This window comes from Gymnogyps californianus, chromosome 6 (assembly GCF_018139145.2).
Source record: "Gymnogyps californianus isolate 813 chromosome 6, ASM1813914v2, whole genome shotgun sequence".
In the NCBI taxonomy this organism is placed as follows: domain Eukaryota; kingdom Metazoa; phylum Chordata; class Aves; order Accipitriformes; family Cathartidae; genus Gymnogyps; species Gymnogyps californianus.
Genome location: NC_059476.1, coordinates 41,441,226 through 41,455,072, shown reverse-complemented (window position 1 = coordinate 41,455,072; position 13,847 = coordinate 41,441,226). Strand labels below are relative to the sequence as shown.

Below are 13,847 nucleotides of genomic sequence, written 5' to 3'. Positions count from 1 at the left end.
CACGAGGAGCACTGGCCGAGGGCTGAGCTGCAACCGAGCCGCCCGCCCTGAGCTGCAAAAGAGATCCTGGCGATCCCCACGCAGGAAGGAAGGACGGAAGGAAGGAAGGAAGGAAGGAGACGCGTCAGCAGCCTTGCTGCAGTTTCTCATGGCGATCAGGCCGCCCAGATTCATCTTCCACTGCTTGGACCCGACGCAACATCACAGTTCTCCTAAGGACATGTATTTCAAGGGAAACACTGGAGATGGGAACTGGTCTTGTTCCAATCTGGCAGCAAATGGAGGTAGCGGTTTGCTTTTTGAACACGCAAAGCCAGTGCCCACCAGCCCTCGAGCCCCGCACAGTTAAAGGCTGCCCACGCATCCCTCTCCTTCCTCCTTCAGGGGAGGTTCAGCGTCTACCGCTTTCATCCCACTGCTTTAGGGACAGAAGGGAAACCACTGGGAGAAAACAAACGAGCCGTCCCTGCCCGACAGAGAAAAAGGTCACAGTGGTAAAGTCTGTTTCTAGCCGCTTCCTCCCCAGCTCTCCACACAGCCTGGGAAAGCGTGGGAGCGCACGGAGCCGAGCTCTGCCGAGAGACGGCTGCCGCAGCAAGCTGCAGGCAGACCACGGAGGGAGCTAATAGCGAGGCAACGGCTACCGACTCCATTCCCCGTGGCTTTCTGGAGCTGTGCGGGCAGGCTGGCAGCAGGCATCCCCACGGACAGGCCTCACGCCTTGTCGCGGTGAGCAGCCGACGGCTACGTTACCTCCGTGGGGCCGGCGTAGAGCATGGGAGAGGGGAAGATGGCAACGACGGTCGACTTGGGGTCCAGGACTTGCTCCTCCAGCACCGCTGCGTGCTGCTTCATCCGCCACTCCAGCGGGACATCGTCATCTTTGGTCCATCCTCCCAGGGGGTGCAGGAGAAGCACGGGGTTTTTGTAACCCCTCTCCAAAAGCTGGCGCCGCGTGTCCTGCATGAGCAGGGCGTGCCCGTTGTGGACGGGGTTGCGCAGCTGAAATGCGAAGACAGCATCTAAAAGGGAAAGATTCAGAGGGTCACAGGCTTGCGCGAGACCATCAGACCCTGCGGCTTCATTTACACACCATACATTTTGACACAGTCACGAGATACGTACGTTGTAAGATCTGCGTCCTACCTTCACATGAGCGAGGCCTTAAATACCTTAGAGGAGCGTTTCATACACGTACAGCGCCTCTTCATTGCTCTGCCAAGTTTACTTTCATTGCACACCCTTCCTTTGGGGCCGATTTCAGTCCTATCAACTCTCCTACAGTGTTTTTACGTGCCACCAGACACCTCCAACGAGTTCCCTGACTTCTTAAGTGACCTGCCACCTCTCCAAGCTCAATGGCACCTTCAGGAAGGCCAACGTTCTGTCCCCAAAGTGATGGTAGGTGTCTGACGCCTTCCAGCCTGCTGGGGTGGACACTTGGGAGAAGACACCCGAGCTGTCCCCCCATGGGTGAAGGCCAAGCACATCAGCGCAGGGCTTTAAACGCCCGGGGTGCGGAAAGAGAGGCTCTGACCTGCCAGGGAGGACACGAGCAAAGACGCTCAACGCTTTCCAGTCCCGTGCTCGGAAAGGGCCATTGAGGACGCAACCCATCACAAGCACCGTCCTTAACCAAGGAGACCCTGCGCCACTTTTTGTGCCGTTCCCTGCGTCCCTCTTACTGCTCACCCCACCCGAACAGTCCCACTTTGGGAGCATAGAGAAGCAATTTGGCAAGCGCTGTGAGCAAGGAACCACAGATCACACAAATCTCCCGGTGCGAGGTAGGGCAAGAAGAGCCGTGTCACCGGTGCTAACCCAGGGCACTCACCGGCGTTCATTTCTCTGAACTTCTGCTTGAGAGCGAGCGGTGTCAGGCGGTACTGGTCCAGCCCGTCGTTCCATTTGATCTTCTCCAGCACCAGGAGGTCTCCACCAACCAGCCAGTCTCCGCTCTCCATCACCATCTGTGAATCACGCACACATGCATTACGGAGCGGACAGCAAAATATCTCCTCTTCCCTTTGCCAGTCTCCTTTGAAAAGTGTTAGGCTTGACTCCACTTGTAGGGTGACCTTCCCTTCTCGTTCAGCACATTGCAGGCGGAAAACATTCTCACAGTGACCACGCGAGCTGAACGTCATGAGCAGCACAACCCCGTAAAGCGAGGCCTCAGCCACCGAGTCCCTACCACTGCACCCAGCTTGGGGCTGGACTCCTCTCCGGCAGCCGGAGGTCTACAAGTCATGGCACAAGACCTTCCTCCACCTCACTCTTCGCTCTTTCCTCCCGGGAATATGCAGGAGGAATAAGCCTGTTGGCAAGGTGAGCAACTGCTGCTGAATAATTAAAAGAGGTATTTTAAGGTAGGGGAAAAGAATTAACACAGCTTTAGCCTTCTTAAGCAGACAGCTCAAGTCACTCGGTGTAACCTGGAGCTCTCCCCTTCTAAGGGATGATGTTCTTTGTACTGCCAGAGAGTAAGTGGGAAGAGATAAGCTGTAAAAATATAACACCCTTGTTGGCTGCCTGTACGAAACAGCCAAACTGAGGAGTAAAATGTAGCTAAAAGGAGCACGAGTCAGCGATCTGCAGCATTAGCATTTGGCAGCATCGCTGAGATCGTCACACCCCCAGCGCAGGAAAGCTTTGGGGGCTAAGTTGGTGGTCGTGCTAAAAAACGTTTGGATGTCGGCACATCGGTGAAGATGAGTGAACGAAAGGAGCAGCTCCTCAGCAGCACGCTCATCTTCCCTTTCACCTCGTGCTTGTTATCTGATGCTCTTGTTACGCAGCAAGCGCAGCATTAACTCGCGAGCCTAAAAATTCAGTCCTGCCTGAACGGTTCCCAGCGAGGAGTCGGGCTCGGAGAGCGGATAGGACACCCAGAGCCCTCGAAACCTCGGAAAGGTTCGGTTCTCCAGCCCCTGCCCACACTTCCCATCCTGGCCAGGTTTCCCAGAGCAGCAAGGGGACAAACCTACTTTGACGTGCGGGTGCTTCGCGCAGGTGGTGCCCCAGACGCGGGCGCAGCGTTCCTCTTTCCTGTGCTCAAAGTACTCGGGGTTCTTCAGGACCGCCACCCTCCGCCCCGCGTAGCTGAGCGCCAGCGCCTCGCAGCCCTCCAGCCGCTCCTTGTCCTCCGTGGAGATGGGCAGCACGATGGGGACGCTCAGGTTGACAACGCCGTCTGGCAAGAGAGGGGGAGGATTTTAACGTCCTCCAGCCTCGGGCACTGGTCTTGGGGACCGAGTAAACAGAGGTTTTCAGAGGCACACGTTCTCCCTTTGGAGAGCCAAATTTTCCAGGACTAGCTCGGGGATCCACCATCAGTCATGCAAATTTATTCACTGCCCCATTTTTTTCTGCACTGTTAATAAATCGTGATGTTAGTGGAATACGAAAGCTCCTTATCTTTGGGCCAGAGATGTCTCAAAGACACTTGGAGCATTTCCTTACTTTCTGGACTCTCCATCTCCCTGGAAAGATCAGTTCTTCTCCGGTTAGCTTGTTGTAAAGCCTCTTCGAAAAATTTAAACATACTTGGAAAATGCAACCCTGGATATAACCCCTACCTCCTCCGCCCCAAGAACAACCTCTGTTGAGATGGCTCCGGCTTGGTGTTCCCCAGGGCATCTCATTCCCTGCACACCTCCTGAACTGCCCCTTCCAACAGGGAAAACACCGTCATGCTTTGCTTTGTTTCTTTGTCGTTTTCTGGATCTCTCTACACTGTTACTCCTCCTCCTTTATCTCTCTGCAGAGTCCATTTTTAATCTATTTTCTGTGTGTATACAGCGAGTCCACATTTGCACGTCTAGGTTCTAATTTCAGTGTTGAACCTAAATACCTCGAAGTCATGTTGGTTTTATCCCCACTCCCCCAGTCCTCCACTAAGGTCCTCCCATTTCTCCTCAGATATCCCGGTATTAATATAGAAGAATCAGTCTCTCCCGTGGGTTTCCATTCACAAACAAGAACGAACAAATCACCGATTCAATTTGTTCTGATCTGACTGTAATCATTTTGGACCCTTGCAAGTCTTAATTTGAGGATTTTGACTATGAGGTAGATTTTTTTAAAAATCTTTATTAAAATGTTTGCATTTACTTTTAATTCACGACTAGGTATCATTCGTCTGCCAGACAGCAATTTTCAAGCACCTTCATGAATAATCATAACTACAGTCACATGGGATCCAATCAATATCAACTTCATACGTTTAAATTATATTAACCAGTGATCAGGCAATAAAGTCAGCATGGAAAAAGCTGAATTATGAAACCAACAAACGATGCTGAAGCTGAGGATCTCCACGCTCCATTTCCAAATGCAAGAGGCAGAGTTTAAAAACAAAATCACTCCAGTGAAGTAATTACAAAGTTACACGACTGGGATTTTTGTGAAGAGCGGTCGGTAGGACAAGGGGTGTGTGTCACGCCACTTTGTAACCGGCTGAATCATAAACAGGCCATGGTTGTGTCTAGCCTTAATAATTTTCTTTTTTTTTTTTTGTAAATCTCAAAAAATTACTTTATAGCAAAAAAAATCTAGATCGAAGTAATTTCTGTACGACCTCAGAACAGTTATATACATACCAGCTACAGAGCGATTCCTTCCTGAGAGGATATAAACACAAGTAAGATAATTACCACTCACGGGCGCCAGTTACAGCAGCCATTTCAAGAACCAAAGCCGCTCATTTAAAACCTCCGGCAAGCACCGCCTAACCACGGGCAGGGTGCCTGCTGGCACGGCCGCCGTCCTCTACGGCGCTGCTCCAGCCTCTCCAGCGCTCACCCGTCCCACACGGGTCGCGCTGGCCGGGAGCGATGTGCAACACCCACGCTTGCGCTGTCACCCGGTCCCGACAGAGGCACGTGTCGCCGGTGCGGAGGGCAGAGCGCCGGAGACTCGGCGGCGCTCCTGTTGCCCTACAACGGGCAGGTCCACCTTTCTTCTTGGTGGCCATCATGCCCCTGCGCAAAGCATCTCATCCACCCAACTGTTGGTAGTATCCAGGTAGGATTTACTGCTCAAAGTCTGAGCGAGAGGAGTACTAACTCGCACAAGTCCACCCAAACAATCGCAGCCCTTCCAGGCACAGCTGGAGCTGCCAAAAACATCACCCGCACCCCAGGGTAAAAGGGCTGGACCAACGATTCTGGAAAGACCAGCCTCAAACCTCTCTTTGGCAACGCCGCACCCCAGCCTCAGCACTATGAAGATAGAAACCCTCCACCATTTCCTAAAGTTCATCCAACCAAACCAGGGATGTTCTCCTTCCTGCCCAGATGTCACCGTGTGGGCCTGACCACGCAGATGTTGAGTTTGGAGACCTCCGTGGAGACCAGGTGGACCGAGGACTGATGCTGATGCCCTCTACTACAAAGACCTCGCTCTGGAGAGTTCATCCCCCCTCAAAAGCCGGTGTTCTGGGCTTTGTCCCTGACCCCGCGGAGCTCTACAAATCCTGCACGTATGCCCACGGACCCAGAGGAGCTGTGCTCAGTGATGCCGACAGCTTTGGGCAGGGGGGCACCCCAAAAACAGATGCTCTCCGAGACGAGCCTCCGGCACAAAGCACGGAGCTCTGGAGCAACGCGGTCATTACAGGGAGCCTCTGCGACCTCATCGGGCACAACAGGCAGCTCAAAGACCACAGATTGGGGTCTGATAACAAGGACATGTGCTTTTGAACACTGTTTGCACACTAGGCAGGAGGAAAAAGGCTACAACGTGTCCGAAAGCAGAAGCCCCCCCCAGACACTCCTCCGGTCCAAAGCGAGCAGTCCTGAGCTTTGCATCTGCTGCACGGTGCCCAGATCCTAATAACAGCAACAAGTCACCGCCCCGCACAACCACGGGATCCTCTAGAAGGAGGGCAAGACTCAAAGGGGCTCGCTCGTCAAGATCCCAAATCCCCGAGAGGCCAGAGATCACTATCAGGTCTACAAAACCCAAAGCGAGCACCCTGCGTGCCTGTAAAGTCACAGCGACGGCATCTAGAGCTGAGAAACGGGACAGAAATATCTACCACCCTGGTCTCAGCTGTAAATGATCACTGCCTGAATACTTTTTGCCTTTTCCAGGGATGAAGCACCTCTAACAAGTTGCTAATGAATAGGTAAATCTGATTTATTTCAAGTTACAGTAACAGATAAGCAGGAAAACAGGAAAAAAAAAAGTGAAAAGAGGCTCTGCTCCTGTTTCCAAGGAACGGCTGCCTTCTCCTCCCACCTCAAGTTCAGCCTGGCAGCCTCCCTGCTTACTTGGCTTTGGGTTTGCATCTTTATTTACCCTGGTATAACCGAGCATGAAAAGAGCTACACAATGGCTGCCAAAATGTTTAACTGGCACCGTGTGAGATGTCAAAGCCGTGAGCCAGGGCCCCGGCCACAGCACGGTGAACTCTGTCGCCTTTCGTACCCTTTGGTGCGTTTCGGAGCACGGCTTCGTGGCCCCCGCGGTCCTTTACGAGCCCTCGCATTTAACACGCGAGAGGAAAGGAGGAGGACAACGCGGCCGAGCATTAAGCTTTTCCGTACGGCTGCCTGCCGAGAGACCGCGGGGTAAGCATCACGTCTCGCAGAGGCTTGCCGGCCAGCGTTAATTGCAAAGCGTGGGGATTCGTACCATTCAGCAGGGTGCCAAAATGGATCACTTGCAAGTACTCTGCCTCGCGCATGAAGCCGGTCAGTGGAGTGGCCCAGCCTTCGCTCAGCACCTGCACCCACTGCAGATCCAGCTGCAAAACAAACCCAAACGGCACTCCTGTCACCAGGTCACGCTCAGAGGTTGCTTTTCCTTCCCTTCTGCTGCAACAGCGCTCTCATTTGGTTTGCTTCAAATATAGGACATTCATAAAGGGGGAGAAAGCCATGGGGGGGGGTTGGTTTGGGGTTTTTTTTTAAGCCAGACTCACGTACTTTCATAGCACAACTGCTTGCGGGGGCTGTACTGACACAACGAAGGAGACTGACGGCCCTGGCTTGCTACAGCACAGGGTGGAGGAGACACGGCAGAAAATGGCTGAGGATCAGGACCACACTTCAGCTCGCCATAAACCACAGCCACAAAAGGACAGAGCCATCAGAGGAACAGAGCCCCCTCTAGCAACATCCCCGGCAAAGCTTCTACCCTTCGAACAGCTAAATAATGACTGAATCGCAGCACAGCATCCGCGCATGACGATACCTTAGTGATCTCCACGGACGGCAGCATCTCTGCTTCAGCTCGGACACTATTGAGTTTATTTTCAGGTACAAACAGCTCAAGAACATCCTTAATTGAGCCGGTGGGCACGATGTTCTGAAAGAGAGAGACAGACAGCAATTTTAAGTAACATGCTGTTTTTTAAGTGCACACCAAAAAGTCAGTATCCGAAAGCAGGTTTACAAAGCTGCCGGCGACGCTGGCATAAAAATGACCTACTTGTGTTTGGAGGAGCTCCACAACCTGCTGAATACATTCAGACACCGACGCAACATTCGTTTTCAACACTAGTTCAGGAGATTCGGGCTTCTCATAGTCTGAGTCAATCCCCGTGAATCCTACAGAGAATTAAACCCAAACTAAATTTATTTAATGTAATACTCAGTGCCCTAGAGCCAACAACGCTGTACAAACAACCAACGAGCATTCAACCGTACTGGGTACAAGTGACACTTGTGACAGCAAGATGAGGGAAAGAGGATACTCTTGTGCACTACAAAGAGCCTTTAGTAACCCACCTCTGCGTGCAGAGCTGCAAGGACAAGCTATCCAATGCTTTGGGAAGCAAAAGGCAAAATAAGAGCTCACTCTTCCATACCTTTGATCTCTCCAGCTCTTGCCTTTTTGTACAGGCCCTTCACATCTCTGCTTTCACAAATATTTAGAGGAGCATCTACAAAGATTTCGAAGAAAGGAAGTCCAGCTGCCTCATGAATTTTCCGTGCGTTTTGACGATCCTGTTAGAAGAAAGACGGGAAAGTCATACGTGTCCGAATCGCAGCAAGGACCTTCCTACTACATGATGTGCCCTGGAATTCGACACAGGTAAATTCGTCTCTGGTAGAGATTCATTAAATTTACACTAATTCTACTAAGGGTTTTTCATCTCCCTTCCCTACTTCTCTTTAAAGATACTTAAAAAAAAATTAAAATCTACAACTTTGATCTGTTTTCAGCTTTTTCCATCTGAAACATCAAGGTGATCTCTTCGTTAAGCAGGACAGCAGAACTTTAGAATGTGAATAATTATCTGCCCTGTGTCGAAAAAAGGGACTGCTTGCATCGGCTTGATAACAGCAGCTACTTGGTATTCTCAGGAAGGATAAAAACCCAATCAATACTTCTTCAAACAGAGTAGTGATAGCACTTGACAGGCTATTGTTTCTATGCCTCTATTCTTTAGGTTAATAGTAGGAGCCTCCATAGGGAGATTTTAAACTTCTCTTAGCTTTTAATCAATTTGTAACACTGAATATATTCAAAGAGGTCATGTCAAACTGCGTTCCAGAAATCTGTACTGTTTGCGTGTACCTGTGTATCGGTGGTGTTCTACAAAAGAACAGAGAAGAAGTTAAAAGGAGCGTCTGATGGCATGTATAGGAAGTCCTCTACGTAAATCTCTCTTCCCTAAGAACAATCATGAGATCAAGGCTGCCCAGAAAAGAGCACAACATGATGCAGTGAGTTTACCTTTGTGAAAGGAGAAATGAAACTAGTTATGCAGACGAGCCCAGCGTCAGCAAACAGCTTGGCCACCTCTGCGATGCGACGGATGTTCTCCTCACGGTCCCCAGCCGAGAAACCCAGGTTTTTATTCAAGCCATGCCGAACGTTATCACCATCCAGGGAATAGCAAGGGATGCCATGAGAGACCAAGTACTCTTCCAGAGCAAAGCCAATGGTTGTCTTGCCAGCTCCAGAAAGGCCTGTTAAGAGACAGAAAAGTGAGGTTCAGGTTTGAGGTCAAAAGAGTGAAAATGACAGTGTAACACAATACCTCCTGGGACACTGGCAACTAAAGCAACTTCAGACAGAAGGAGTTAAAGAAAGGAATGAGGTAGGGAAGTTGGATTCATCTTTTTAGCACACAGTTACCACCACAGAGCCCTGGCCAACCCTTCTTATTGAAGGGGTGGCATTAATGCCATGAGAAAAGTTGATATATTCCAACATCTGGAGGGGTTCAAACCAGCAGTGTTGCAAAAGTACCTCTCGCTGGGCCATGGTGGGACAAACAGGTACCAGTAAGTGGGAGAAGCTTGAAAGGATGCTGTTTGCCTGTAAGTCTCTCAGCATCTTCTTCTTCCTCCTCCTGTTCCCCCTACGAACAGCCAACTGCCCTCCCAGACTGAATCCAAGGAGAGGTTCTTGCCGCAGCTGTGTGGGGTGGGACACGCTCCAGCAGCAGCAATTGCCCCTCTGCATCCACAGACACCTCCTTCTGCAGGAGCAGCACCCACAGATCTGTGTGAGCAGGAGCAGGATGGTTGTGTAGACAAGCAGCGCATCTTCAGCTGCCCGTGTCTCCTGGAGTCATCAGCCAGAAAGACAACAATCCAAAACGAAGTGGTTGCTTCCCATCCCAGCTCCATCCACTTGCACAAAAAGCACTTGCCACCGGCTGTGTCAGAAAGCGGCAAGTGCACCTGGAGCACCAAACTCCTCCTTTCCCTTGGGTAGGGATCCATGCGTCGAAAACTCGTTGAGATGGAAGAGGACCTTGACTTAGGAGAGAGAACACCTCCAAACACCACACCTGTCCTAGAAAACACTTAGCCTTGGAGAATCTGCTACGGAGATAGCATCATCTGCTCACCCGTTTTTATACCCTTGGCATGACACCTACTATTGAGCACTCATGGAGACAAGACGCTGGGCGAGGTGGACTTTTGGTCTGATGCAGAACAGCCATGTTTGTGCTGGAGAGGAAACCTGGCTGGGGCAGAGATGAATCCTCCTGGCTGTGCCTTCCGTTTTTTGTAGTACAACAGCCTAACTGATAGCTCTCCTGAGCTGGCAATGTAGGGCATTCAAATGCCCTTCCATTTAATCCATATAGTCCATGCAATGAAATGTCCTCCCGTATAGTCTCTTAAAATTAAATTGATAGAAAGTTAGGAGATCACTGTCTATTTCAAAGAATAATCATCAGCCAGAGAAGCTCAAACCTTTCAGACACAGGATCTTTGAGTGATATTTGAAAAAGAAGGAAATTGTCTTGGATAGGTTTTTTGGCTTCGGAAATTATATTAAAGCAGATTAGGCATTGGCCTTCTTTTTGAAGTTAAAGAGGAGAACAAAACAGAAATGTGTTTTAATCCATCATCTAGCACATAAACTGATACGAAGACAAATCAGAATGGCTTTACAAACTCTTCCAAGCATGTCTTTCAAGATCTTCTGGCCGTCAAAGAAAATACCAATATTTAACAAGCAAAGAAACAACTGGACAAGAGGCAAAAGATAGAGCTGTGTAAATATTAGTAGAGCAAAATAAATGCAATTGTCATTTCTAGCAGCCCCTAATCCCCAAACAATGAGTTTATCTTTCAAAGCAGAAGAGAAGGGCAACACATCAGAAGGCGTACGAAACAAGAAATAACATAAGAAACCCGCAACGGCCATGCAAGTAATCGCTTCCAGTGCGACTCGCTGTCCGGGAATATTTATTCTTCAGACAAGACGACTGCCTTGTTGTGCTGCTCACAAGGTCACTTTAAACACAGTAAACCTAGGTGTCCCAATAAACTTCCCACTGACCCAGAACGAAAACATCCACATGCTGTTTTGGACAACCCCGGGCCCATTTCACTGCCAAGGACTGGCTGGATTTGAGCCAAGGCTTCCTCAGCCACACACTTGGGAACAACAAGTGTGACCCTTAGGGCTTCTGACGTGTTCAAAGGAGCCCGATAACAACTGTGGAATTCATAAAAACATTAGTTATGGGCAGCAGCTGCCAGGGAGAATATCCTGCTGCGCCACCACCGCGTGTCGGTGTTTCCCACGTGTAGATGTTTTGCAATTCCCAGTTCACAAGGAACACCGACGTTTCCTGCGGATCCCAAATCCCCACCTCCGAGCCATACTCATGTACGCATGTGGGTTTCCCACGTGAAGCCATGTTTTCATGCCCAGACAAAAATACCTGTTAGCCAAACCGTGCAGCCTCGAAATCCACCCCTGGTACCGACAACTTGTCCTCTCTTACTCCTGCTGACATGATGGGCTTGGTAAACCACATTGGTTGATCCCTGATGAAAACAAAGCCAAACAAAACACTTTTGTTACCTCGTTGCTCTCTGTACAAAAGAAAAATCTCAGCTGGGACTAATATAAGGGAGAGAAATGCAAATTCATTAAAAATCTGCATGAGCCATTGCAGCGAACTTTGGCAATTTGGTACAAAAAGGGAAAACGGCAAAGAAAATAGTTGCCTTTGGCGTAAGTTGGATTTCTGTCTGAACAGCGCAGACTCATTTTTTGAAGACAAGTATTTGCCTCTGCTCAGAGCCCTTCTGGTGGCAATGCCTTCACGACCGCCACTGCCGTCAGCAGCAGAAGGCGACTTGCTTTGCTGCGGGAGCGCTGCCAGGTGACTGATACACCCGCAGGCAGGCAGGGGAGGACACGAAGTCCGTGCAGAGATACAGACAGCACACTCCCTGCCTCTTTGGCATTTTAAAATACAGGCAGACTCACCTATTATTTTAATTACGCTTGCAAAACAAAAGCAACTTAAGGTGCTAATTTACTTGCCGTGTTTAACATAACACGGCTGTTAATAATTACAGCTGGGGCAAGAAACGGCGACATAGCAGGGCTGAGCTGAGCGAGACCAGGACCCAGCCGGGGAAAGACGGTGGGATGGGAGGCAGAGAAAACGACACCTAACGTGTACGCGTGCGCTTCCCGGCGCAAACGAGGAACCGGCACAATGCTGAGCTGGAGGCCTGAATTTCGGTGCTTCTTAACGTCGACTTGCTGCGGGCAGAGCGGCCCCAGCCTCTCCGCTGGGACACAGACTAAACAGCCTGTCTGTGCCGTGCAGCTCTGGCAATAGTACTTCGACAAAGACTTTTTGCGCATAAAATATCTACAAGACCTTATTAATTGCGAGGATTACGTTTCCAACTGAGGGAGCCAAAGGAAAAGTCTCCAGAGGGAGAGAGGATATAAATATTTTCTCCCCAGCCGGATTCTTCACGACCGTAGGTTTATCCGTTTCGTATCATCAGTACAAGAGCAGGTCTGGGCTTTCCCATGATTTACATCTCGCTATATAAATATTTCTATGTTCGAAGGCACAGCAGGGAAGTGATCATCTTTCATATGTCCAAGAAAAAAATTTTGACAAGACGGGGGGGGAACAAAACAGGAATGGGAGAGACAATAAAGTAAAAGGTCACTTTAAAATGTATTCGCAAAATAGCCTGATTTTTTTTTTTTCCCCTCTGCTTGCTGGGCCATTAACACTTTAACATGATTCAGCAAAGGCATAAGCATTCATTGGAGACTTGGTATTCTGTACGCAACAGAGGGCTCTGCCTGCACAGAAGTCTGGGTGAAAATTATTCCGTAACAGAAGAGAAAAAATACCTTCCCCTCTCCTCACCTGTTTTTATTATCTTTCACAGAGGCCAGCATCCCAGCAGAGACCAATTTCCCACCACAGCGATTTAGAACTATACTCAGAATTTCATGCCCATTTTCAATTCAATTTTAGTGAAAGGCTCCAAAATTAGCCTCTTTACGCCTGCAAATTTGCCATCTGCAATTGCTTGTGGGCACACTGAACAGCTACTCCACTCCAGAACATTTTAACGTACTGGCAAGAATATCTCTGTCCAAAATAATCATGATAACGGTCATAAATCTCGCCTCCAAGGTTAACTCTCAGCAAGCCTCAACGTCGGCGCCACGATTGAGAGATCGCACTGGAAGAAGCTCTGGGAGGAAGAAGCAATTGCTCCAGAGCCGGCCCGAGGTGACAGACTCCCACCCCGTGCCACCACCATACGACTTGACGGGAAGTCTCAGGCTAAAAAGGTTTTCAGGACTGTTGTCTCAACCACCTCCAGCGACACATCTTCTCATTCCAGGACTCTCACTTCCCATTTTCGTTGCCGCAGCCACCAGAGCGGGTCCCTGACATCGCTTCCCCCTTCCGCGGTTGTTTCAAAGGATAAAATGAGTTATTTGGGGGATGGAGTGTAGTGGACGGACAAGACGCTGTCTGAAACACAGAGCCTGGGTACCACAGCAAAACAAAAACAAAAAAACCAAAACCTCTTTAGACCTGACCCTGAAAAAGTGAGTGAGCCCAACACATCCTGGTGACTCAGAAAATAAAAGGTAAGTAGCTCAAGATTTGGTTTTTGTGTTTTGTTCTGTTTTGTCTTTTTGCAGGGGGGTTTCGAAAGTCTGTTTGAACGTTTTGAGCTTGCAAAGGTGAGGCAGCACAACCACGGTTTAATTTTCACCCGTCCCCAGGGCTTCAGGCTTCGGCAGCGAGACTAAATGAGCACACGCAGAAGATCCAGCTGACAAAAATAATCCCTTCTCCCAGGACGCACGGGTGCGTTTCTGCTGTGTTTACTCCTGGTTGAGCTCTGGGCACTGCTCTGAAACTACGTGTCGCCTGGGCAAGGACCCTCAGCAAAGCAGGAGTGCCCAAACTCACCTTCCTGACAGCTTGCCACCACCCAGCCCTACAGCGAAACCTCCCCTGCTACGGCGTAATGCCTGCCCGGTGATTACACACTCCTCAAGTGTAGCACTCAAAAACATAAAGCGGGTATTTTGCAATTTGTTTGCAAACCATAACAGACAAAACTGATGTTTCTGCG

At 49.7% G+C, this 13,847-nt stretch overlaps 1 protein-coding gene across 1 annotated transcript in view; it reads right to left on the bottom strand.

Annotated features, from left to right (window-relative positions):
- The window catches only part of PAPSS2 (3'-phosphoadenosine 5'-phosphosulfate synthase 2), a 30,987-nt gene that overhangs the window by 1,074 nt on the left and 16,066 nt on the right, over window positions 1-13,847 (bottom strand). The window contains exons 2-11 of the mRNA XM_050899161.1: window positions 11,147-11,252; window positions 8,689-8,924; window positions 7,817-7,955; window positions 7,438-7,556; window positions 7,201-7,314; window positions 6,640-6,751; window positions 4,602-4,622; window positions 2,988-3,193; window positions 1,835-1,970; window positions 754-1,022 (exon numbers count right to left, since the gene is read on the bottom strand). Of these exons, the coding sequence (XP_050755118.1) occupies window positions 754-1,022; window positions 1,835-1,970; window positions 2,988-3,193; window positions 4,602-4,622; window positions 6,640-6,751; window positions 7,201-7,314; window positions 7,438-7,556; window positions 7,817-7,955; window positions 8,689-8,924; window positions 11,147-11,252 (1,458 nt within the window). The remainder of the gene's footprint in view (window positions 1-753; window positions 1,023-1,834; window positions 1,971-2,987; window positions 3,194-4,601; window positions 4,623-6,639; window positions 6,752-7,200; window positions 7,315-7,437; window positions 7,557-7,816; window positions 7,956-8,688; window positions 8,925-11,146; window positions 11,253-13,847) is intronic.